Source organism: Tursiops truncatus, chromosome 2 (genome assembly GCF_011762595.2).
Source record: "Tursiops truncatus isolate mTurTru1 chromosome 2, mTurTru1.mat.Y, whole genome shotgun sequence".
Classification (NCBI taxonomy): domain Eukaryota; kingdom Metazoa; phylum Chordata; class Mammalia; order Artiodactyla; family Delphinidae; genus Tursiops; species Tursiops truncatus.
Genome location: NC_047035.1, coordinates 66,992,848 through 67,017,225, shown reverse-complemented (window position 1 = coordinate 67,017,225; position 24,378 = coordinate 66,992,848). Strand labels below are relative to the sequence as shown.

At 35.8% G+C, this 24,378-nt stretch overlaps 1 protein-coding gene across 10 annotated transcripts in view; it reads right to left on the bottom strand.

Moving 5' to 3' along the window:
• The window catches only part of HEATR5A (HEAT repeat containing 5A), a 112,154-nt gene that overhangs the window by 61,745 nt on the left and 26,031 nt on the right, over window positions 1-24,378 (bottom strand). For 9 of the 10 annotated variants that reach the window (XM_033851202.2, XM_033851200.2, XM_033851206.2 and 6 more), the window contains 8 exons: window positions 23,604-23,778; window positions 17,910-18,070; window positions 16,246-16,501; window positions 15,479-15,634; window positions 13,790-14,040; window positions 11,267-11,378; window positions 6,112-6,264; window positions 5,002-5,101 (listed from right to left, as the gene is read on the bottom strand). In XM_033851202.2, the coding sequence (XP_033707093.1) occupies window positions 5,002-5,101; window positions 6,112-6,264; window positions 11,267-11,378; window positions 13,790-14,040; window positions 15,479-15,634; window positions 16,246-16,501; window positions 17,910-18,070; window positions 23,604-23,778 (1,364 nt within the window). The remainder of the gene's footprint in view (window positions 1-5,001; window positions 5,102-6,111; window positions 6,265-11,266; window positions 11,379-13,789; window positions 14,041-15,478; window positions 15,635-16,245; window positions 16,502-17,909; window positions 18,071-23,603; window positions 23,779-24,378) is intronic. The other variant, XM_033851205.2, reaches the window with a different exon arrangement.

Genomic DNA, 24,378 nt, shown 5'->3' with positions numbered 1-24,378 from the left:
ATACCTAGGAATAAACCTACCTAAAGAGGCAGAAGACCTGTCTGCGGAAAACTGTAAGACACTGATGAAAGAAATGAAAGAAGATGATACAAACAGATGGAGAGATATACCATGTTTGTGGACTGGAAGAATCAATACTGCGAAAATGACTATACTACCCAAAGCAATCTACAGATTCAATGCAATCTTTATCATATTACCAATGGCATTTTTTTACAGAACTAGAACATAAAATCTGTATGGAGACACAAAAGATCCCAAATAGCCAAAGCAAATTTGAGGGAAAAAAACAGAGCTGGAGGAATCAGACTCACTGACTTCAGACTATACTACAAAGCTACAGAAATCAAGACGATGTGGTGTTGGCACAAAAACAGAATTATAGATCACTGGAACAGGATAGAAAGCCCAGAGATAAACCCACGCACCTATGGTCAACTAATCTATGACAAAGGAGGCAAGGATATATAATGGAGAAAAGACAGTCTCTTCAATAAGTGGTGCTGGGAAAACTGGACAGCTACATGTAAAAGAATGAAATTAGAACACTCCCTAACACCACACACAAAAATAGACTCAAAATGGATTAAAGACCTAAATGTGAGACCGGACACTATAAAACTCTTAGAGGAAAACATAGGAAGATACTCTTTGACATAAATCACAGCAAGATCTTTTTTGACCCACCGTCTAGAATAATGGAAATAAAAACAAAAATAAACAAGTGGGACCTAATTAAATTTAAAAGCTTTTGCACAGCAAAGGAAACTATAAACAAGAGGAAAAGACAACCCTTAGAATGGGAGAAAATATTTGCAAACGAAACAACGGACAAAGGATTAACCTCCAAAATATATAAAAGCTCATGCAGCTCAATATGAAAAAAACAAACAACCCAATCAAAAAATGGGTAGAAAACCGAAGTGGACATTTCTCCAAAGAAGACATACAGATGGCCAAGAGGCACAAAACTAATTATTAGAGAAATGCAAATCAAAACCACAATGAGTTATCACCTCACACCAGTCAGAATGGCCATCATCAAAAAACCTACAAACAATAAATGCTGGAGACGGTGTGGAGAAAAGGGAACCCTCTTGTACCATTGGTGGGAATGTAAATTGATATAGCCACTATGGAGAACAGTATGGAGGTTTCTTAAAAAACTAAAAATAGAATTACCATATGACCCAGAAATCCTACTACTGGGCATATACCCAGAGAAAACCATAATTCAAAAGGACACATGCAGCCCAGTGTTCATTGCAGCACTATTTACAATAGCCAGGTCATGGAGCAACCTAAATGCCCATTGACAGATGAATGGATAAAGAAGATGTGGTATATATATACAGTGGAATATCAGCTATGAAAAGGAACAAAATTGGGTCATTTATAGAGACATGGATGGACCTAGAGACTGTCATGGAGAGTGAAGCAAGTCAGAAAGAGAAAAACAAATATCGTATATTAACGCATGTATGCGGAATTTAGAAAAATGGTACAGATGAACCGGTTTGCAAGGCAGAAATAGAGACACAGATGTAGAGAACAAATATATCGGCAAAAGGGTGGAAAGCCGGGGGTGGGGGGTGTTGGTGGGATGAATTGGGAGATTGGGATTGACATATATACAGTAATATATATAAAATGGATGACTAATAAAACCTGCTGTATAAAAAAATAAAATTAAATTAAAAAAAAACAAGTTCAACATAAGCAAAGTTATTCTTTGTACAGGTTAATAAAACAGTTAAACCTCTCATGAGATGGATCAGGAAAAACAAAAGAGAAGGCACACTGAAAACTAATCAGGAATGGATGAAGGGACATTATAGATATAGCAGAGATTAAGACGATAAGAGAACATTAAGAAAAATTTCATGCCAAAAAATGTGAAGATGAAGATGCAATGGCAAAATTCCTGGAAAAAATCTAACAGACAAGCAAAGCAAACCCACAAACCAGACCTCAAATAGTTAAAGCAATTAAGGAAATGAAATATGTAGTTAAAAAAAAATTTCCCACAAAGAAAACAGCCGGTCCAGACTGTTTTACAGACAGGTGGTTTCATGTGACACATTATTGCAATCTCCTAAAAGCTCCTCCACAGAACTGGATGAAACATTCACCTACCTCACTCCACGAGGCTAGTATAACTGATGAAAATCTGAGGAGGGCATCCAAGAAAGAAAATTATAGGGCAGCCTCACTGATGAATGTATGTGGAGAAATCCAAACATAAGCAAACCAAATCCAGAAGTTTACAAAAAAAGATAATTAGTTCCAAGCTCAGTTTATCCCAAGAATGCAACCAAGTAAAAAATTAGTCAATAAAATTTTTTACATTAAAGTTTCAGATTAAACCACTTTATAAAACATCAAAACTCATTCACGATAAAAAACCAAACCAAACAAACAAAAAACCAAACCAAAACAAAATGTGGATAACTATGAAGAGGATACTTTCTTAATCTGATAAAGAGAATCTACTAAAAAGCCTGTATCAAGCGTCATTCTTATTCGTGAAACATGAGAAACATTCCCTTTAACAAGCCACTTCTCTTCAGTTTTAAGTGGTAGTCATCTTGTTAGCACATTAAGAGGAGAGAGAGAATACAAATGAATATATGAGTAAATATCATAAAGGGAGAAATCCTAAAGAATCTACAAACAAATGCTTGATATAGGAAAATTTAGCAAGGTGGCTGGATATAAGATCAATTACATTTTTTAATACAATAGCAATAAAGACATTATACACAATACACACACTCCCACATACTTATTTAATAACTGCAAAGAAAAATATCAAGTATCTAGCTAGGAATAGATTTTTTAAAGACATTAAGACGTTTACATAGAAAAAATTTTATACTTTGTAAACAACCTCAACAACAGAAAAAATTTTATACTTTGTAAACAACCTCAACAACATGTTTATGGGTATTATAGAAATACCAATTATCTTCAAGTTTATCTATAGATTCAGTTTAACTCTAATTAAAACTTCAACAAGAGACAATCAATTGCCAAAAAGGGCCAAATTATGCCTAAAGATGAATAAGGCCTAAAACTTTATTCTAACAGACACTAAAATTTATTATAAAGACAATGTGGTATGGGCAAACACACAAATGGAATACAACAGAGAGCACAGAAACAGACCATGTCTATATGGAAATATAATACACAACAAAGGTGAATGGCAGTCACCAGAGAGAGGAAGCTTGGATTTCTTTAGTAAAGTATGGGACAATTTGTTATCCATATTAAAAAAGAAAATGAAATTGGAACCCTACCTCACTACAAACATAAAAATAAATTCCAGATAGATTAATGACTTAAATGTGAAGGACAAAAACCTTAAACATTTTAGAGAGAAATAAAAGAAAGTATCTTTATAACCCTGGAGAAAGATTTTTTAAATCAAAAGACAGAAAGTACTAAGCAAGAAGTAAAAGATTGATAAATTTGACATTTAAATTAAGAATGCCTGTGGGGCCTGGGTTCAGTCCCTGGTTGGAAAACTAAGATCCTGCAAGCCGTGTGGCACAGCCAAAAAAAAAAAAAAAGCATGTCTATTAATCAAAACACAATCTTACCTAAAAATAGGTAAAGATATGCATGAATTGGGATTTCACAGAAGGGGAAATAGTGAGGAACAATAAACATATAGAATGGCACTTAAAGCATCAGGAACCAGATATATAAGGTAAGATCATAACAAGATACCAATTTACACCTACTGCATTAACCAGAGTTAATGTCTAAGTGTTGGTGAAGAAGTGGACTGAAGGGTACTCCCATATACTATTGATATATATATGCAAAAATTTTGGAAAATAGTTTGGATATTTCATTGACAGGAAGGTAAACTGCTGTACATTCACACAATTAAATATTATACAGCAACCAAAAAGAATGAACAAGCTGACACATAGAGGAAGTTTAGAAATATCATGTTGAGTAAAACAAGCAAGTCTCAGAAACACTATGATACCATTTGCCTGATCAAAACCAAACAAAACTAAACAAGGTACTGTTTAGGGAAACATGTATATGTGATACACTTTTTAAAAATGCAAGAGAATGACAACTTTAAAATTCAGGATAGTGATTACCTCTAAACTAAGGCAGAAAGAACAGTAGTAGAGAGGAGCACACATACAACTTCAATAGTATCAGTGTTCTTGTCCAGGGATAGCTAAATCTGGCCCATTGCCTGTTTTTGTAAATAAAGTTTTACTGGAACACATTCATTCATTTACAGATTAGCTATGATTGCTTTTAAGCTACAGCAGAATTGAGTAGGTACAAAAGAGACTGTCCGGGCCAAAAAGCCTAAAATATTTACTCTCTGGCCCTTTACAGCAAACCTTCATTAACCTCTGTGCTAGTTGTGCTGAATTCACAGGTTTTCACTTTATTATGACACTTCATAAGCCATAATCTTAACTGTATTTTTCTGTATACATAAAATGTCATATCATTAAATACTTGTTGGAAAGACTTTCTCTAAACTGTACATTTTATTAACTGGGAAATTATAAGTGACCAGGACATAAATTGGATTTTTTAAAAAATGTAAGTCAAATGTATGAAAATATAAACAACAAAAACCTGAAACTGTTAACAAGTATCTGGTTCTTAAGAACACAGAATAGCACTAACAAACCAATCAAACGCATACCTGAAAAGGTTAACAGGCTTAATATTTAATTTCTTGGTTAAATCTGACTGTATGGAAGATACATTATCCACCAAATAACTTTCCTTCCCTTTTAATATGTACTTTTCTTTCAAGATCCTAGCCTAAAAAAAAAAAAAAAAAAAAAAAAAAATCACATAACTAAATGTTTGCCTTCCTCTGCAAATGGAAAATCATTCACCAATCACAGAAACCTGGCATTATTAAGGTACTTAATAAGATACTACATAACTAGAGGGTAACTGATTGCTATTAAAAATTTTTATCAAGTCTAAATAGCGGATCCTTACAGAGTTAGCAAATCCACAGCGCAAGGAAGTGGTGGAAGAAGATGCTGAATTACTTCCTCAGTAAGGAGATCACCACAGTGGGAAACAAAGCTCTTGATAGCTGAAAAATACAACAGACTTTTACTTAGCAGAGTGTAATGAACCATGAAGAAATCATTCAATTATGGTAAGGCATTTGTATTTTTGTTAGAGGAATAAAGAAATGTGCTAAAATCAAAAAAATTCTTGAAACTCTAGTAAAATAAAAGGAAACTAGTGTCTTCTACCTCCAATCAAACTTAAAAAACCAAAACAAAACAACAACCAAAAAAAACCCAAACTTCCTAGAATTACTAAAAGAGACCAACAACCAAATTAACAAAATGTTGCTTTCCTGGGATTTTACTCATCCCTTGAGCTCAGAAGTAGCAGCTTAGACCCTCAAGTTTGCCAGTTCTACACTAGTTCTAAAGAACCAAGACTGACTTTTAAGTCAGCAGGTTAGTTTTTATAGATGTTACCTGAAACACACAAGCTTTTATAAGGAGTTATTTCATATGTAGAATAAAGTGAATATTTAAAAGTTAGATTCAGTTTCAAGGAAGCACTGATTTTGGTTTTGTTTGTTTATTCATGGCATTTTTACTCCTAAAAATGATGGTTTTTAAGAAAACGTGCTTCAAAAAAAAAAAATCAATGCTTCCATGTCTTTTCAGGGAACCCACAGCTCCTTAAGCTCAAATTTTCATGGTGGATGCTATTTGTTAATGGTCTATGTGTTGTAAAAGGGTATAACTTTCACATATAAAAGACTAAATGGAAACCATACTTAGTTAATGCTAATTAAATACAACCCTAGAGGAATGAATGCCTACGTAACACAAAACAATCTTAACATTTCTCAACTGACCGCATTATAATAAAATATGCATCCTAAGGATAAGGACATGTAAATTTGGTTTATTACATCATACTTCTGTTAGAATCACCAACTAATCAATCATGTTCAGTAAAAAAAATCCCCAGAAGCAGATTTTTCCCCCCAACTTAAATAAAACACACAAGTATATGTAAAGTTAAAGGATGGAAAAAGCCAGAGGAAAAGGAGAGAAAAGACTAAACTCAACCTACCACAGAGAGCACCAGCTCGTCCTTCCAAGGTTACCTGCCATGTAAATGAATCTCCTCGGCTCTTTTCTGTTCCTAGATCTTTCGGAGACACTGGGAAGACACACTTCCACAACAGCAGAACTCGAGCAAGGTGATGATTGACAAACGCAGGACCTGTAATTTATTCAACTTGTCACTTGTAAAGGAACCCAAAGTGGTTATTCTTTAAAACCCTTCCCTCTTAAAGTAAACATATTTTAATCTACTACTGCTGGATTACTTTGCCCCTCTAGTTCCAATGAATGTACTACTGATCAATGACTATCTGAAGGTACTAGAGTACAGAGAGGAAAAACAAGGAACTAACAGTAAAGTCTGGGCTCTGGTGTCCTCTCTCCTACTACTGCTGTGACCTCTTTGAGCCTCAATTTCTTTTAACCGTAAAATGAAGCCAGAACTACCTGCACTGCTTACCTCCAAAGGTTTGTCCAGATCCAAACAACAGAGTGTACTTTAAAGTAGCCTGAAAAACTAATGTGCTACGTAAACGCCAGGTACTACTGTTTGTAAGGAATAACATTGTATCCTGAAAGTAATTCTAACTTTTGATAGCAACTTTGTTCCAGGCCAAAAATCAGATGTGATACGTCTAAATGGAACTTTTTTTTTTTTAATATTTCAAAGCAACATTTAAGAACTGAATACACAAACCCAGTAATGAAAGGCAAATGTACTGTACAATGATAGCTTTTTATAGTTGTCCTTTGGTACCTGTGGGGGATAGGTTCTAGGACCAGCCCCCACCCCCGCCAGATACCAAAATCTAAGGATACTTAAGTCCCTTATATAAAGTGGCATAGTACAGTCTGTCCTCTATATCCGTGGATTTGGAACCCACGGATACAGAGAGCTAACTGTAAGTATTTGATAGCATGCAGCATTATCAGTTAAGAAAACAGAACGACGACATATAAAAACCCAAACGCACAGCTTCTCCCCCCAAGTAATATTCTTTAAAATTCTGGGGTTACCTTAAAATTCTCCTGTAAGTACTCCCTACTTCTTACTTCCATGTTCTGCTGACTGCATGCTTTTCTTCTGCAGTATGGCAGCACAGCAGAGAACTGTACTGGGCTCTGAAGGAGACCACCTAGGTTAACATCCTGGCTCCATCCACTTACTAGCTATTTAAACTTGGATAAGTCACTTAATATTTTTGTGCCTCAATTTCCTACCTATAAGTGGGGATAACAACAGTATGTACCTCATGTGACAGTTTCTGAGGCTTATATGAGTTTATATAGAACAGTGCTCCACCCATGATAAGCATTTATATATCTGACATTATGTAGTTATCATTCAAAACTTGTCTTATTTGCATAGGAAGAGGTGAGAGCATAATGGCAAAATGAAAGGGCAACAGCAAGCCAATCATTATTTTTTTTAAGCATGCAATTTAGTACATTAACAAAATAATTTCTTCATTTTTCTCCTGACTTGCTTTTTAGGAAGAGGCCCTAGGCTAATCCCTACAGCAAAATAAACCTAATTCACTCCTTGCTCACTACTTTCTTTGATGACGTAGTACTAAAAACATCCCATAGAATTGGGATAAAATAAAGAAATTGGAGTAAGCCAATTAAGAGTAAGTGACTGTAAGAGGTTTCACATGCACACACAGGCATACTCATATAATGGGCTGTGGAAATAGAGAAAATTCTGAATGCAAAATTTAGTCAGATACCAAAAACCAAAGTAAGGATGAAGTCACTGGGAATACCCACAGTTGACAAAAGTTCCATATATATTTGCCATTGTACCCTTAAGATACCTCTCTAACTCAGGAGTGAACAGTGTAGCATCACGTCCCAGAGAGGTAACAAGATAATTTATTTCAGAAACATATGTAAACTAAGTTACTAAAAATGTTTGTAGTAATTACAAAGTTAAAAAAATAAACAAGAGTAAGTTCATTCACACCAAGAATAATGTTGGATCTAACAAAAACCAAACACACATTGTAGATATACCTGCAAGTGAATCAAAGGTGTTGTATGTGGCATCAGATAAATTGGGAAGTATAGCAAAAAGGGGTTAAAAATGTTGGAGTTCACATTTGAGGAATGGACTTAAATGTGGTCTATGAGTTTACATTAGTTCAGAACAGTGAATTTTTTAAAAATAATAATGAAAATTGTAAATGGTGGAGGAAATGCTGAAAATGCAAAACAGGTGTTAAAACTGCCAGGCAAAAATTAATAAAGCACTCAGACCATCATCTAAATTCCATTTCCCACAAAATATAATCAGAGCTCCTTGGAGAACTGACTGGTTGCAAGCTGAGGCAGAAATTATTATTTTTTTTAAAATACATATACATAACTTTAATCACAGTTAAATATATACAACTATGCCAATCTCCTAGGTGCCTTCTGACCAGGGTCCTCTCTGATCCCCTCCCCCTAACATCCCACTCCTTGGAAGTAAGTCATTTCTAGAATTTTGTATCTAACTGCCCCTCATTCTAAGGCAGAAATTATGATGTAAAAGCTGGGACATCTTGTCATGCCAAAAATAAAGATGTTATCAAAGAACACTAGTTTCATATGAACCAACTACTAGGGGCTCCCAATGACTAAAGATGAAACAATTTGAAGATCAAAGAATAATGACTGCAATGTTGTTGGTGGGAATGTAAATTGATACAGCCACTATGGAGAACAGTATGGAGGGTCCTCAAAAAACTAAACATAGAACTACCATACAACCCAGCAATCCCACTGCTGGGCATATACCCTGAGAAAACCATAATTCAAAAAGAGTCATGTACCACAATGTTCACCGCAGCTCTATTTACAATAGCCAGGACATGGAAACAACCTAAGTGTCCATCGACAGATGAATGGATAAAGAAGATGTGGCACTTATACACAATGGAATATTACTCAGCCATAAAAAGAAATGAAATTGAGTTATTTGTAGTGAGGTGGATGGATCTAGATTCTGTCATACAGAGTGAAGTTAAGTCAGAAAGAGAAAGTATGCTAACACAGGGGCAGGACAGGAATAAAGATGCAGACATAGAGAATGGACTTGAGGACACAGGGAGGGGGAAGGGTAAGCTGGGATGAAGTGAGAGAGTAGCACTGACATATATACATTACCAAATGTAAAACAGATAGCTAGTGGGAAGCAGCCGGATAGCACAGGGAGATCAGCTCTGTGCTTTGTGACCACCTAGAGGGGTGGGATAGGGAGGGTGGGAGGGAGACACAAGAGGGAGGGGATATGGGGATATATGTATATGTACAGCTGATTCACTTTGTTATACAGCAAAAACTAACATAACATTGTAAAGCAATTATACTCCAATAAAGATGTCAAAAAAAAATAATGACTGCATTCAACTGAAACATATAAACATATAAAAATCTATGAGTTTATAAAGATATCTAAAAGCAAAACCTCACTGATACCCTTTGCAAATTACTAGCAACCAGTAACACATTCTAAAAATTGATAATAAAGTGAAAGAATCATGCATTAAGAAAAAAAAGCCCAAGAAAACAGCAAATTAAATAAAACATCAACTTAATTTTTATTCCTTTTTGGTATGTTGAATATGAATGTGCATTAAAACATGATGTACTAATCTCTTTTATAAAGGAGAAAGGATCTCTTGTACTCTTCTTCCAATGGGATTACCCTGTTTTGAAAGCTTTTGTTCATTAAAATATTGCCATTTATTAAGTAGTTTATCTTCCCCTTTAATTAACCAAGAATATCAATACAGCAGGCATGAAACACCTAGCCAAAAGCAAATAAAATCTTGACCACATTATTCCCATCACATTGTGAAATCATGATCTATGCCAGGGGTCAACAAACATTTTCTATTAAGGCCCATGCAATAAACATTTTTGGCTTTGAAAGCCATACTGTCTCTATTGCAATTACTCAATTCTGCCACTGCAGTGCCTAAAGGCTATAGACAATATGTAAACAAATAATTATAGTTGTACTCTAATAAAAAGTTTATTTATGCACACTGAAAACTGACTTTCATATATTTCTCATGTATCACAAAATATCCTTTTTGTTTTTAAACCATTAAAAACATAAAAACCATTCTTAGCTCACAGGCTGTATAAAACAGGTGGCAAGCCAGATTTGGCCCATAGGTTGAACTCAGATCTAGTCCAATAAATCTCTTTAATCATCTCAAAAACATTACTTAAAGTGGCTCTTCATTTATGATTGTTTATTTTAATTAAGCTCCTTTTAGATCAAATTACTTCAGAGGTGTCAAAATGATTTATTGGTCAAATCCATCTAGTTTCATATCCTAGCAGTAAACCACACAACTATACAAAGAGACTTAAAAGTATAGCTTTTATAAAGTAATAAAACAGAGTTTTAAAGTTACAGGATGTAAATATAATAGTCATGATCATAAAATAATTACACTAATAAATAATAATTTAAATTTAATAAATATAATTTAAACATGCCTTATCCCCGTCAATGTAACTACCTTATTATTTTTTTTTTTTTTTGCAGTACGCGGGCCTCTCACTGTTGTGGCCTCTCTCGTTGAGGAGCACAGGCTCCGGACGCGCAGGCTCAGCGGCCATGGCTCACGGGCCCAGCCGCTCCACAGCATGTGGGATCTTCCCAGACCGGGGCACGAACCCGTGTCCCCTGCATCGGCAGGCGGACTCTCAACCACTGCGCCACCAGGGAAGCCCGTAACTACCTTATTAGTGTGACCAAATTCTCAGAACAATTACAGAATTGGATTCATGGGCTATCGCATGTTCTCTTGCCTATCCTTATACTGTAGAAAATTTTTTTTCTGAAGATAGATGGGAATGATTTGGGGAAAAGCCAGACTCATTCAGAGTTTAGCGTGAAAGTTGATCAAACTGGCTTATCCTACTTAAGGTTCATAAATTGGTCTTGAAGAGAATTTCAAATAAAGACATCTGAAAACATTCTAAGGATTGGAGTAAATAAGTATATGGCTTCCTAAGGTGACTGCTAGGAGAAAAACGTTTATGTGGATATTTAAATTCTGGTATATATTAAGTTACTCTTGTCAAATCATACATTAGAATATTTATGCTCAGAAAACACCAAGCAGTCTGTAGTTATGTAAACCCTCCACAAGACTTACCTAAGGTCATCAGGGCAGCAATCAACAACCATCCAGCTTGTGTGCGCTGAGCTGAAAGGCGACTGTTTTGAGCAGCAGAACATAGCAAATCCTCTGCTAATGTCATAATAATCTATTGACGTATAGAAGAACAAGGTAAAAAAAAAAAAAGTATATCAGTTTATAGGTTACTGGACAAATGACAGCAACTAATTATAACAATCTCTTGAAAAATTAACTCTTACACATAATAAATGTCCATGATAAAAGACTGTCATTCACATAGACTATACCATAGGACAATGTCGTACGTGAAACTAAAAAAAGTAACTTTTCAAGGATAAATTATAGGTTGTATAATAGGTATACAATAGGTATATTAGGTTGTACACAGCAACCCTATAATTCTTTGTGGAGTATATGTGACAACATTGTACAACCGTTCAAGTTTCGCTATATAAAATTTGAACTTACTTTTAGTTTTAAGCCACCATTTTCATAGATCTGTAATTACCAGAGGAAGTTTCATTACAGGACTCTCTCCTTTTAAAATTTTGCACACTACTTTGATACCTGAGTGGCTGATAATAGTCTTTCCCGAGGCAATATACTATATAACCACAGTTAAAAGTACTCACTAATCGCACAATGAAGTAGCTTCACAGTAAAGGGGGATTAATTAAAATGTTACATTTTTAAAGTCTAAGAAATAGTTCTAAAACAACACAGAGGAAAAACTAGATATTTCACCTTTATGGATAATGCATGCTTATAGAGTGCAAATGCCGACAGGCATCTAACATGTCTAAGGAAACATCTCTGTAACCAATCACCTCTAGAAGAGCAGCAAATATTGTGAGTTGGCACATACCTTTTCTAAAGAGGAAGGCTAGCATATTTTTAAACAACCAACCAACTTACTACTAACTTAGGACTGCTTGCAGCCTCTACTTGTCCCCCACCCTTTAAAAACGGTGGGGACAAAACAAACCAAGCCTGTCTGCCTAAATTAATAAGATCTGAGGACATTAAATTTAATTAATACACGCAATGGCAATTCTTTGATTAGCAAGATGTGATGTGTTAGTTTAGAATACAACTAAAATAATAAATTTAACTGAATAACATCACCTCCCGAAGTTGCCGATCACCTTATCCCAAAGGCATTGGCAATATTCAAGATAATTTAAGAATTTCTGAAGTAACGGTGTATTTGTCTGCAAAGCCTAAACTGCAGAGAATATACCATAATATTCATTAATAATGACGTGGAGGGACAAGAAAAAGGAAAGGAACAATGGTGATTTTTTAAAAAGTTCTTATGTGCGTGAGGCCCAGATTATGAGGGCTTTTCACTGTCAAACAATATTCTCTGACAACTGACAATTCCTATTCTAAAAGAAACAAAATTCCCACACCACGCTTTGCCTATTTTGTGTTTTTTATATATATATATTTGTGTGTGTGTGTTTTATATTTGATTAACAAAATTTCTTTAGTTCTCTTTACAATTCTTTGTACATTAAAACTGGGTTATTTACTTTCTAGGTTCTGTATCATTTATCTTTCTGGAAGTGCTACACTCAAAAGCCATTATTTTTCAGTAGCAAAGCAATCTGTCATCATTATGAGCTCCTGGTGTTTTATATATTTACTATGTTTCTATCCATTGTTATCATTATTTTTTTGGATGCACACATTATGCCCTCTTTGGTCGGGGGAGAGTCTAAAGTTATCTCCTGCATCCTTTTAAAATGAACACAGTCTCTGATGACTTCCCTCCTTTCCAGTATGACAAGATATTCCAGGCTTATACTGTGCATTTCCTGTCCCAGATCTAGAACCAGCCATTTCTCCAAGGGGCCCTAATTCCTTTTCGGTTGGAAATGGTATTTAGGGCCATAATCTGGGCACTAGGGGTGTTTCCTGCTACTGGGTTGCCATTGCTTTTATGTCTGGACAGTGTGAAAGGAAATTAAACACTCATACTAATATTTTCAATTTAAATTTAACATACGGGCCTTTTACTTAATTTTCTTGATTCTACAACGGTAGCTTTTTTTTTTTAATGGAAAACCTTCTCTCCTAAGAACATTCATTATCTACTTCATCTTACCAGGTATGTAAATTAATTCCAGAATAATACCACCAAGAATACCACTAACTATAAAATTATTAAATGAAGTTTAAGATTTCTTTTGAAGCTCTATTTGTCCTTTACAATGCAATTTTAAAATGTACTTCTATGGCAGAGCTGAATGTATGGAAAAAAAAAAAAAGCCTTCAGGAACAAAATCTGTTACTAACTGGAGATATTTCTAACAAAAAGCAGAGAAAGCAACTCCTCTTTAAGTGTAGATACAAAATTTTTAACCATCCCTTGGTTTTTCACAGTAATTACTTTGACACTTAAGTAGTAGTATTAGTTGACAGCTCAGAAATTTGTCCTGCATGGTTCTTTACTGGGTGATACACAAGAAGACAATGATGTTTTTAAGAAAAACTTGAAATGTCACTATCATATGCGAAGAATGAAATCATTACCTTGCCCTTTCCGTGAGGAATTCCTAAAGGACAATGTTTCACTGCTCCCAGCAGAGCTGCCACTGCAAAACTAAAGCCAGTCACTGCTTCAGGTGAAGACTTAAGCACAGTAAGCCTTTCAAGGCAACGGTCTAAGAGAGGTGTTAGGTAGGAAGGTAGTGCCACAGCAATGCAGTGTAGACACCAGGCAGCTGCTAGTCGAACAGAAATGCTAGGATGAAGAGTAACTGAAATGACATTGTCAAGGACGCCTAGAAGGACAGAATAAACAAATGATGACTCAGCTACACAGATAAAACTCAGTCATCAAACTCAAAAGAGTAAGCAACCACATAGATATGAAATATATTATCTTTATCAAAAGCCAAATCAGAATTTAAAATATTAAGTGATACACAATTATAAATAATTTTTTTGTACCCAAGAGTTACTTCTACCAATATATCTCATGAAAATTGGCTTAAATTAAGTCAGGAGACAAAGGAAATTTTTATTTCCTAAATAAGCCAATGTTCTGCTTACTTTATCTTGAGATCATTAATTTGGTACTAGGAATTAAAAATTACCAATATAAAAAAAATTTTCAATAAATAACAAAAACATCTTGAGAAGAAATGTCACATCTTGTTGCTTCATCCTCCTTTTCTTCTCAATCGTTTCTGGCACATTTCTCTACATAATCAGTATTCTCCCTATGTACCATATTTCTCTTAACCTGAGAACAAAATGTTGAAGAAAATCAAGGCTTCACTAGATCCCCAGTGGGCTACTAAGCCACTATGCAGACAGTGAAGTGCCACTACCAGTAAGAAAAAAAAGTCTACATTTGCTATAATTCAACATATACCTTCATCAAAACATGTTAACAGTTCATGTCAACTGCTACTTAAACAATATATGCCCTAGGAAAAATAGGTTACAAACCGAATATAATGTAAGCTTCAGTCAGCAGGAATTGTGTAGCACAAAAGCCATTAAAGATGATTTTAAGAAGTAATTAAGTAAGCCAGTCACAAAAGGCCACATGCTGTATGGACTCCACTTATATTAAATCTTGTCCAGAATAGACAAATTCATAGAGACAGAAAATAGATTAGTGGTTATCAGGGCCGGGGGGAGGGGAAATGACTGCTAGTGGGTGTAGGACTTCTTGGGGTGAAAAAAACATTCTGCAATTAGATAGTGGTAGAGTTTGCACAACTCTGTGAGTATACCAAAACCACTGAATTGTATACTTTAAAAGGGTGAACTTTATGGTATGTGAATTATCTCTCAAAGTGATTAAATAATTTTCAAAGAGAGAAAGAAAAGAGAATGCCTGAAAAGACCTTTAAGGAAGTAAATTACTTGTACCATACAGAAACTAATACTTTCACTGCAGGATGAGAGAGATACGAGTTCAGGTTTACTTCTCCATTTTTCTGTGTTATCTTAAATATCTCCAGACAGGGGGTTGGAGATAGAGAGAGACCTAGAGAACCATCTTTAGTTACAAAAGCAAAAGAAAAAAAACAAGAAAACATACCTTTAAAAATCTTGATTATCTATATTTCATAAAACAACTCTAATAAATCTATAGTGGAATCTATAATAAATGAGCTATATGAGGGAGCTTTTCTTCCTTGGAGAAAAGTTGTCTAAAGTAAAAGTAAAAACAAAGTATTCATACTAGTCACAAACAACAGATACCTGCACTTGAATCCTGTAGCAAAGGTGCAGCTGTGGTGCCGAGACTGTGTATGAGATTTCCAAGTTCTTGTAAAGCACATACCAACATATGCTGGCTGGCTGCTACATCTGCGGAGCCAAGCCGGGTTTCCAGATTACCGTCACTCATTACAGCATCTGACAGAAGTATAAGAATTAACCAGACATCACTGTTTTATTAAAATTTATTACAGAGGGTAGGTACTAGGAGCAGAAACATATGAAGGTAAAAATTAATACCTCCGCTTGATATATGTGAAACCCTTGAGGCAGTAACTAAAATACTAAAATGGGGACTTGCATCTATAGAGAAAGAGTTAAACTACTATAACCAATTTAGTTCAAGCAACCTGATCAGAGATGCCTTATTACTCTTTTAGCAAGTGGCACTGAAAGGGAGAACTCCAATTTTATCAATACTCAAGATAACCAGAGTAGACTTAGGACAGTACAAGAACTGAGATGAACTAATTGTTTCAAAGACAATGTATCTTAACTTCTATAGGAAGATTATGAATTCTGAGGAACTACTATCCACCAGCCTTTAAGATCAGTACATATATATAATAGTTCTTATCAAGGTAGATAATTTATGTCTCATCTATATATAGACTGCTTTACTCTGAAGCAACTGACCTGTATTATAAAAGTGTTTTTTGGGTATTAATATAATTATATACCAGTCCAGCTTTTCCGAAAGGACAATCCCTTTAGCACTGTTAAAACAGACTCTCTTAGAAGATCCATACCCATAACTTTCTTTAACTTCCAGATAGCCTGGCAAATATCCTTGGCAGCAGCAATCTGAGCCTTTTCTCCAAGAAGACCTCCAACAGTAGCTCGAAGGATAAATGAAACACAACGGCGACTGCAGACAGCGTCAATCTGAGTTTGGGTGGCCTTAGGGTGTGACTGTGAAACCAGGCTTAGGGTATGAGAAAGAAAGGCAGCAAAATTTTTCTCTAGCCATGCTCCTCCTAGTGTTGAAACAAACACCACGTAAGCCTAAAAAAGAAAAGAGTTTTATCTTCAAAATGAAATAATTTCAATTCTATATTAATGTTTTCTCTTCCATGAAATATGCAGAATTTATTAACATTTCTTTTTAGTCTTTCCTCATTTACATAGCCACCTTAGCTATATAAACGTAGTACTGTTTTTCTGTTTGTTAAGCCAAAATTGAAGTACGCAGTCTTTCAACTGAGGTTTCATTTATGCTGCCTGTTTTATTTTGGTCAGACTACAAAGTTTCAGGATAGCCAGCATAGCTAGCTAATAAGTAAAATGTGCCTGTGACTTCTCCAAACAAAGCATTCAAACTCTTTAACATTCTGTGTTGGTTTTTTTTTTCCTTCAATTTTTTGGCCACACGCTGAGCAGCATGTGGGATCTTAGTTCCCCAAACAGGGATCGAACCCATGCCCCCTACAGTGGAAGCCCGGAGTCTTAACCACTGGACCACCAGGGAAGTCCCTAAGGTCTTTAACATTCTGAACAAGAAAACCCAAATCAAACATATGAACACAGTGTAAGAATGAACTATGATCTAATACCATAACTCTAAGGGAATTCAGTTCTAGAAACCAGAAAAGAAAGTTTATGGTGACGAATCACTGCTCTTTATTTTCATGAATGTTAATGGTTTGGCTTGCTCCAGTGATACTGACAGTAGTTTTCTTATGTAATCTGTTTTCTTAAAATACACAGTTTACAATTATACTGGGACGTCTTATATTTTCATGAAATCTAATATCATACAGTATAAAATAATGAGGATATATATGTGAATTTAAAAAAAAACATGTTTGCTTTGAACCATAATGGCATTTAGAAAACAAGATAGTTCAAGGAAAGAATGCAAAGACCTCTATATTGCCTTATTCTAAGACCCTCTTCCCAAGGTTTAGCTTTTTAAGTTTTGTTTAGGACCAAGAATTTAAACACTTAAGTAGATTACATGCTGTAATCTTTATTTTGAAGTAGAAACCATATAAAACAGTAATATAATATTGCCCATGCCAAATATTATGTACCTAAAAGCTTAAATCAGAACTGTATAAGCACACACAAACACAATGGAAAACATGTTAAACCGCAAGACACATGGAAGCCCAAGGCCTAGAAACAAACAAAAAAATGTTGTTTATGTTTCAAAGGAAATAAACAATAGTCTCCCATCATTACGAACTGAAAACACATTGTGGGTAATAGCCTATTTAGTTGGCTTTGTATAAATAAGGTTCTCTTGTAATCTAGTTTTTTATAAAGCGTCTTGGCCTCACCCCATCTATTTATAAACATGAGAGCATAAGTGAAGACCTTGCACAGTATCACTTCCACCTGGAGTCAGATACTAAAACTTTCACTATAGGCCAGTGAGAATTACATTTAGATACTGATTTGTGATTCTAACCTGAGTAACTCCAACTCGGACATCCCTACTGACTGAACTGGTTCCTTTCAGCATATCTCCACTGGCTCGAAGAAATCCTGAACTCCCACGTAGAAACCCTGTTCCTAGTAATTCCAGAACTTCCTCCAGAGATACTCTGCGAACGCTTTGACGTGAGGCTGCTATAACAAAGAACAAAACAAAACATGTGATTCTATTTTACAGACTAAATTTTAATGCGTGATCTTGGTTTGCATGATATTGAACAGTATGTTAACAGAAACAAAAATAAACTAAAAATCCAAACAAAAGGCAAAATTTACAGGACATTACATACACTAAAACATAAAATCACACGACGGTTCAGAGGTCAAATCATAATGGACTCTGATGTATCATGTCAATGACATCTTAGAGTCTATGCCACTTTGAGATTATGACCTACTGCTCTCTTGTCCTCAAGTTAAACAAAGGAAAACATAAATAAACGGCCCTAGTTCTCCATGAGTGAGAATGCTATACAAAACATTGAAAATTCTTTTGAAATACTAAAAAGGCCAAAATCACAATTTTATCTTTCTAAATGCTCTACAACTCTTAATGAAACTTACATAAAGTAACCACCATGGCCTGTTTTCTAAAAATTCTCAACTGCAAGTACAACTTTTGTTACATCCTCAGTCTCTGAAGAAAGCAAAGCTAAATATTACTAAAACTGCCCAGTCAACCCTTAGGCTGCAATAATTAAGAGCTTAGTTAGGCAGAATGTTTTAAGTTTGTCTTCAGTTTGACATAGCTGAGTTTCTCCCTGTGAATATCTAGGGAATAACATCTCCTTTAAAAAAAGAACCCATTTTCGCCCTTTCATTCTTCTGAAAAATGTTGGTCACAAGCTCTGATCCTCATTATTGACTTAAGTCATAAATAGTGGAAAAATAAACTTCTGTTAATCCAAGTCATGAACAAAAAATATACTCCTCAGCCTGAAGATGAAACAGATAAAAATCTATATTGGCACGTGGAAGAGAAACGTAAGTGAATAGTACAAAATCCATGCTCTTGCGGATCATAAATTCTAAAAAGGAGAGACAACAATAAACATAACAAAGGACTAAGTATATAGTATGTTAGACAGTGATTAAAAGCCATGCAAAATATAAAGCAGGTATCTTTTATGTGTAATGAGTGCAGTGGAGGGCTCTGGTAGGAGATGGACTAAAGTGTAAGGATGGTGCAAGAGCAGAAGATATAGGACCTTGTAGATCATTATAATAAGGAGGTGAGTAAAGTGAGGTGCCAGTGGAGAACCTTGAGCAAAGGAGTGATATAATCTGTCACTCTGCTTCTGTGCTGAGAGGAGACTGTAGAGGGGCGAAGGCAGAAGTAGAGAAAACCATTAGGAGCAATTTAGTAATTCAAGCAAGAGGTGATGGTGGCTTAGATCAAGGTAGATGCGATAGAAATCGGGGTATACATACTTACATATTTTTAAAATTTACTAGAAAAAATTTCAAAATTACAAAAAATCTGCAAGAATAGTAAAATAAACTCGTATGTACCCTTCACCTAGACTCCATATCTTCCTTATCACTTTCTCATTTTTGAAGAGTACATATATGGCTAGTTGTAGTTATAGAAAAGCCCTCAATTTGAGTTTTTCCTCAAGAGAACTACATTAAGTAATGCTGTAAGCCTTCTTAATGCATAACACCAAAAAGAAATGTCAGGCTTGGTGTCAATCTGTCCCTACACTGGCGATATTATCTTTGAACACCTGAATAAGGTGTCTTCCAGTCTTGTCCACTGTAAAATATTTTTCCATTTGTAATCACTATGCCACCTCTGTGGTGATACTTTTTTTTTTTAATAAATTTATTTATTTATTTTTGGCTGCGCTGGGTCTTCGTTGCTGCGTGTGGGTTTTCTCTAGTTGTGGTGAGCAGGAGCTACTCTTCCTTGTGGTGCGTGGGCTTCTCATTGCGGTAGCTTCTCTTGTTGTGGAACACGGGCTCTAGGTGCGTGGCCTCAGTAGTTGTGGCTTGTGGGCTCTAGAGCGCAGACTCAGTAGTTGTAGCGCATGGGCTTAGTTGCTCCGCGGCATGTGGGATCTTCCCGGACCAGGGCTCGAACCCGGGTCCCGTGCATTGGCAGGCGGATTCTTAACCACTGCACCACCAGGGAAGCCCTCCTTTTTTCTTTAACAGGTTATAATCCATTTCTATCATTATTAATTCTAATACTATCCTGGATTTGACCAGCTTTTCTTCAGAAAGCTGGCCAGTGGACACTCCTCACTTTCTGGCACAAGATGCTCCAGGTTCATCCTCAGACTTTCCTTGCCCCGACCCCATGAGCCACTTCTCCAAGGAGTCCCAACTGTAGATATGTTTTAATATTGTTAGGTAGAATAGTTACTGAGTGTGAGAGAGAAGATTCAAGGGTGACTTTACAAACTGTGGTTTGAACAACTGCAGGGACAGAGCTGTCATCAACTTAGATTAGCAAGACTGCGACTGCAAGGAGAGCAGGTATGTGTACATGGGGGGAGGGGAGATCAAGCATTCACTTCGGACAAGTTAATTTGAAACATTAAATAGACATCCAAACAGAGATGTCAAATGGGCAGCTAGATGTGAGAGTTTGGCGTCCAGGAGAGAAGTGTGGGCTAAAGACATAAATCAAGGAATCCCTGATATATAGATGGTATTTAAGCCATGAGATTGGGTAAGATCATCTAGAGTGAGCCTACGTAAAGAGCAGAAGACCAAGGACTAGGTGATGGGTGTCTCCTATAAGAAGACAGGAAATCATCAAAGACTGAACAGAAACTTCTAGAAAGAAAGAAAACCAAGGGAGCGTGAGGTCCTAAAAGGCAAGTGAAAAGAGAATGAGGAGGAAGATCAACTGAGTTAAATGTTGCTGAAAGGTTAAGTAAGACAACTGAGAACTGCCCCCTGGCTTAGCATGGCTAAATATTAGAATGCAAGTGCCAAAGGGCAGGGGCTTCTAATCTGTTTTGTTCAATAACACATCCTACACACTCAGAACAGATCGTGGCCCTGTATAAACCCCCAATAAATGCTTGTTTATTTATTGAATAACTGATGAACGTGGAGGTCATTGATGCCCTTAACAAAAATAGTTTTCAAGAGTTAACTGGGGCTTCCCTTAAGCGAGGTGCTTAAGAATCCGCCTGCCAATGCAGGGGACACGGGTTCAAGCCCTGGTCCAGGAAGATCCCACATGCTGCGGAGCAACTAAGCCTGTGTGCCGGAACTACTGAGCCAGCACTCTAGAGCCCATGAGCCCACCGGCCACAACTACTAAAGCCTGTGTGCCTAGAGCCCATGCTCCACAACAAGAGAAGCCACCACAATGAGAAGCCTGCGCACCGCAACGAGAGTAGCCACCACTCGCCGCAACTAGAGAAAGCCCACATGCAGCAACGAAGACCCAACGCAGACAAAAATAAATAAATAAATTTATATATAAAAAAAGAGTTAACTGGGGGAAAATCCTAACTGAACTGTGTTTGAAAGAAGAGAGAGACTAAAAACAGAGTATCAAGAACTCCTCTGAGGAACTCTGCTGCAAAGGGAAGAGTAATGGGGCTCCAGCTGGCTGGGGAGGTAAAATACAAGAAAAAAAACTTTTTTTTAAGATGAGAGGGGGAAAAGCACATGTTTTTATAGGGAATAATCCAATAGAGAAGGAAAAGTTGATGTAGGAGAGGGGAGACTTCCTAGAGCTATGTCCTCGAGCAGGTGAGAGGATGAGCTCTAATACATATTGAACGTATGGCTTTAATAGAAGACGAGATAATTCATCTTAGTAACAGTGGAGAAGTCAGAGTATATGGGTATAGATGCTGAAGGTGGTAGATTTAGTAGGGAAGCCTATGGAAGATAGGCCGTCAAATGAAAGTAACATGGGAGAAGATAAAGGTATAAAACAGTCAATTAGGAAAGTGGGACAGTGAATGGACGAGGGACATATAGTACGACTTGAGGTTCATGGTCAAGAAGTAACTTTAAAGGATCCCATAAATCCTTGGCAACTTATGCCAATGTTAGGAAAATGTCATACTCAATCCCTGCTTTTTAAATGCCTTGGTAAAATATACCATTTATTAGAAGTCTGCTGATTTTACTAGGAAAATCATTTCAGTTCTGTACCTCATAATCTTCGAATATTGTGGCTGAGTGTACAAACCTCCATTGTGTTTCTTTTCCAAATTATTAAGCACTGTGTTGCTAACTATTAGTCTCCTACTTTAAAAAAATCTACTATGACATCTAGATCCCTTTTTAGTTGTATGAAAATAACTTAATTATAACACAAGCCTAGAACTTACAGATGCAAGATGACAGAATTCCTAACAGAAGATTAGGCCAAAGATTTTTTAGTGTGGGTGAAGCTGGTTCTTCACTTTGCTTAGTCTGATTGCAAAAATGCTGTTATTAGTTTAGTGCTACTCTAGGAGGATATACATTTAAATATTATTCACATTTGTTAGGCAATTCTGTATTTTGCTTGTTTTTACTGCAACTGTGTACTAGTGCTAATGACACATTTATGGAAATGAGCAATTCACATTTTCAAGAGGGTTTGATTAAACATGTCTTCTTCTAATTTCAATCTCTTAGATGGCTTAAGATTTAACCTTTTAAATGCCCTGAACAACTCTGAATTACAAGATTAGAAGAACCAAAACCTAAAAAAAAAATTTATTATAAATTTTAAACTTGTGGGTCTGAACTGGAGAATGAAGGGACTATATAGTTGTTAATGCTTCCTAGGTGATTCTGATATGCTGTACTCACTGTCCTCTCTCACCTCTGGTTGAGAAACACTGGCTTAGAAGAAACCAGAACACTTCTTAATGTCACAATAAACAATTTCTAGAGCAATGATTCTAAAACTTTAATGTGCATACAAAGTATCTGGGGATCTTGTTAAAATGAGAATTCGATTTAGTAAGTTGGGTGGCATCTGGGTTTCTGCACTTCTTAAGAGCTCCCAGGTGATGCTAGTACTCTCAGTTTGCAGATATTGAGGAGCAATGTTCTACAGAACAATCACATTTTCATTGGCATGAGACTGGTATTCTTTGGAGACAGAATAATAAAGGAAGTTTTTAATTATTCACCGATGTTTTATAAACACGGTAGATTAAACCCAGGCAAACCCTTTTGTTTTCAAAAATACTCCATCCTTGCTCACTGCCTAGGAGTGTATAAATAGGGAATAAACACAAACACAAATTGTGCAAATACAGTAAATTTCAAGTATCTGCTGTTTGGAATTATTTACATCATTGCTCCCTTACACCAATCTAGAAGATGGCAAGCCAAATGTATGTAATCAGATGCATGCTGCTTAAAAAAAAAAATTCTCGAGAATTAGATCATATCTCTTATTGGATAACACTCCACAATTCACTTAAAAAAAAAAAAAAGCCATGGTGTAGAGGAAGACAATGACTGAATAAAGCACATTTATTTAAGAGTTCTTTTAATTTTTTCCTCAAACTTTCACTGAATTGTTTTAAAATGAAATCTTAGGACTTATAGACATGTTTCCAAACTAAAATTTATATGATATTCTGCCTCTTTTCAAAAGTAATAATGGGTAGCAGTAATGCTACATATGTTTGTTTAAATCAACTGGGAAAAAATTATGGAAGACATTATGAAAATAATTACATGAATTTACCTGCTCCTGGATGTTTAGAAATTATAGCTTTGGCCAACACTGTGCCTAGTAGCTTTGAAACTGAAATCCGCACATCATAATTGGAGCCTTCAAAGGATTTAAAACATAGTGTGGCCACACTGTCCAGGTCTGTACTCCACATAAAGACGGCCTCATTCTGAAGTTCAAGGAGACACTGTTCAATCGGGAAAAAAAGAAATTAATGAAAAACAAAATATAAATGTCAGGTTCAGATCTACATAAGTTGCAGAACCTATCAAGATCTAGCAAAAATAATACACAAATCCAAAGTCTCTAAATAATGATTGTAGGGACAACAAGTGAATACTTACTAAAAAGTCATAAAAATTATACTATACAAAGCAACGTGTCCACAAGGGGTAGGAGAAAGACCCATTTCTAATTCAGTGGGCTATGAAAAATGTCTGTAGAACCTATCTGTTGGCTATAAGCAATTGTGAGAATAATTCCAACATAAACACTTTACTATCTAACCAACTATGTTAAGAAAGCATGATAAAAACAAAACCAAATCATTTTCAAACAACATAAACCGTACATGTAAATTTTACACAATTATAGAGAGGAAGCACAGTGGAATGGAAGGAATACTTAGAGTCTGGTAACTTGAACTCCCCACTTCCAACAATGTGCTGCTAACAACTTTAAGAACCCTGGGAAGTTCATATAACTCTCAAGGCCTCAGTCTCCTCATATGTTAAAATGAGATAGTCCTATCTGAATACCAAGGTTGCAGCTCTAAGATCATGTAGCT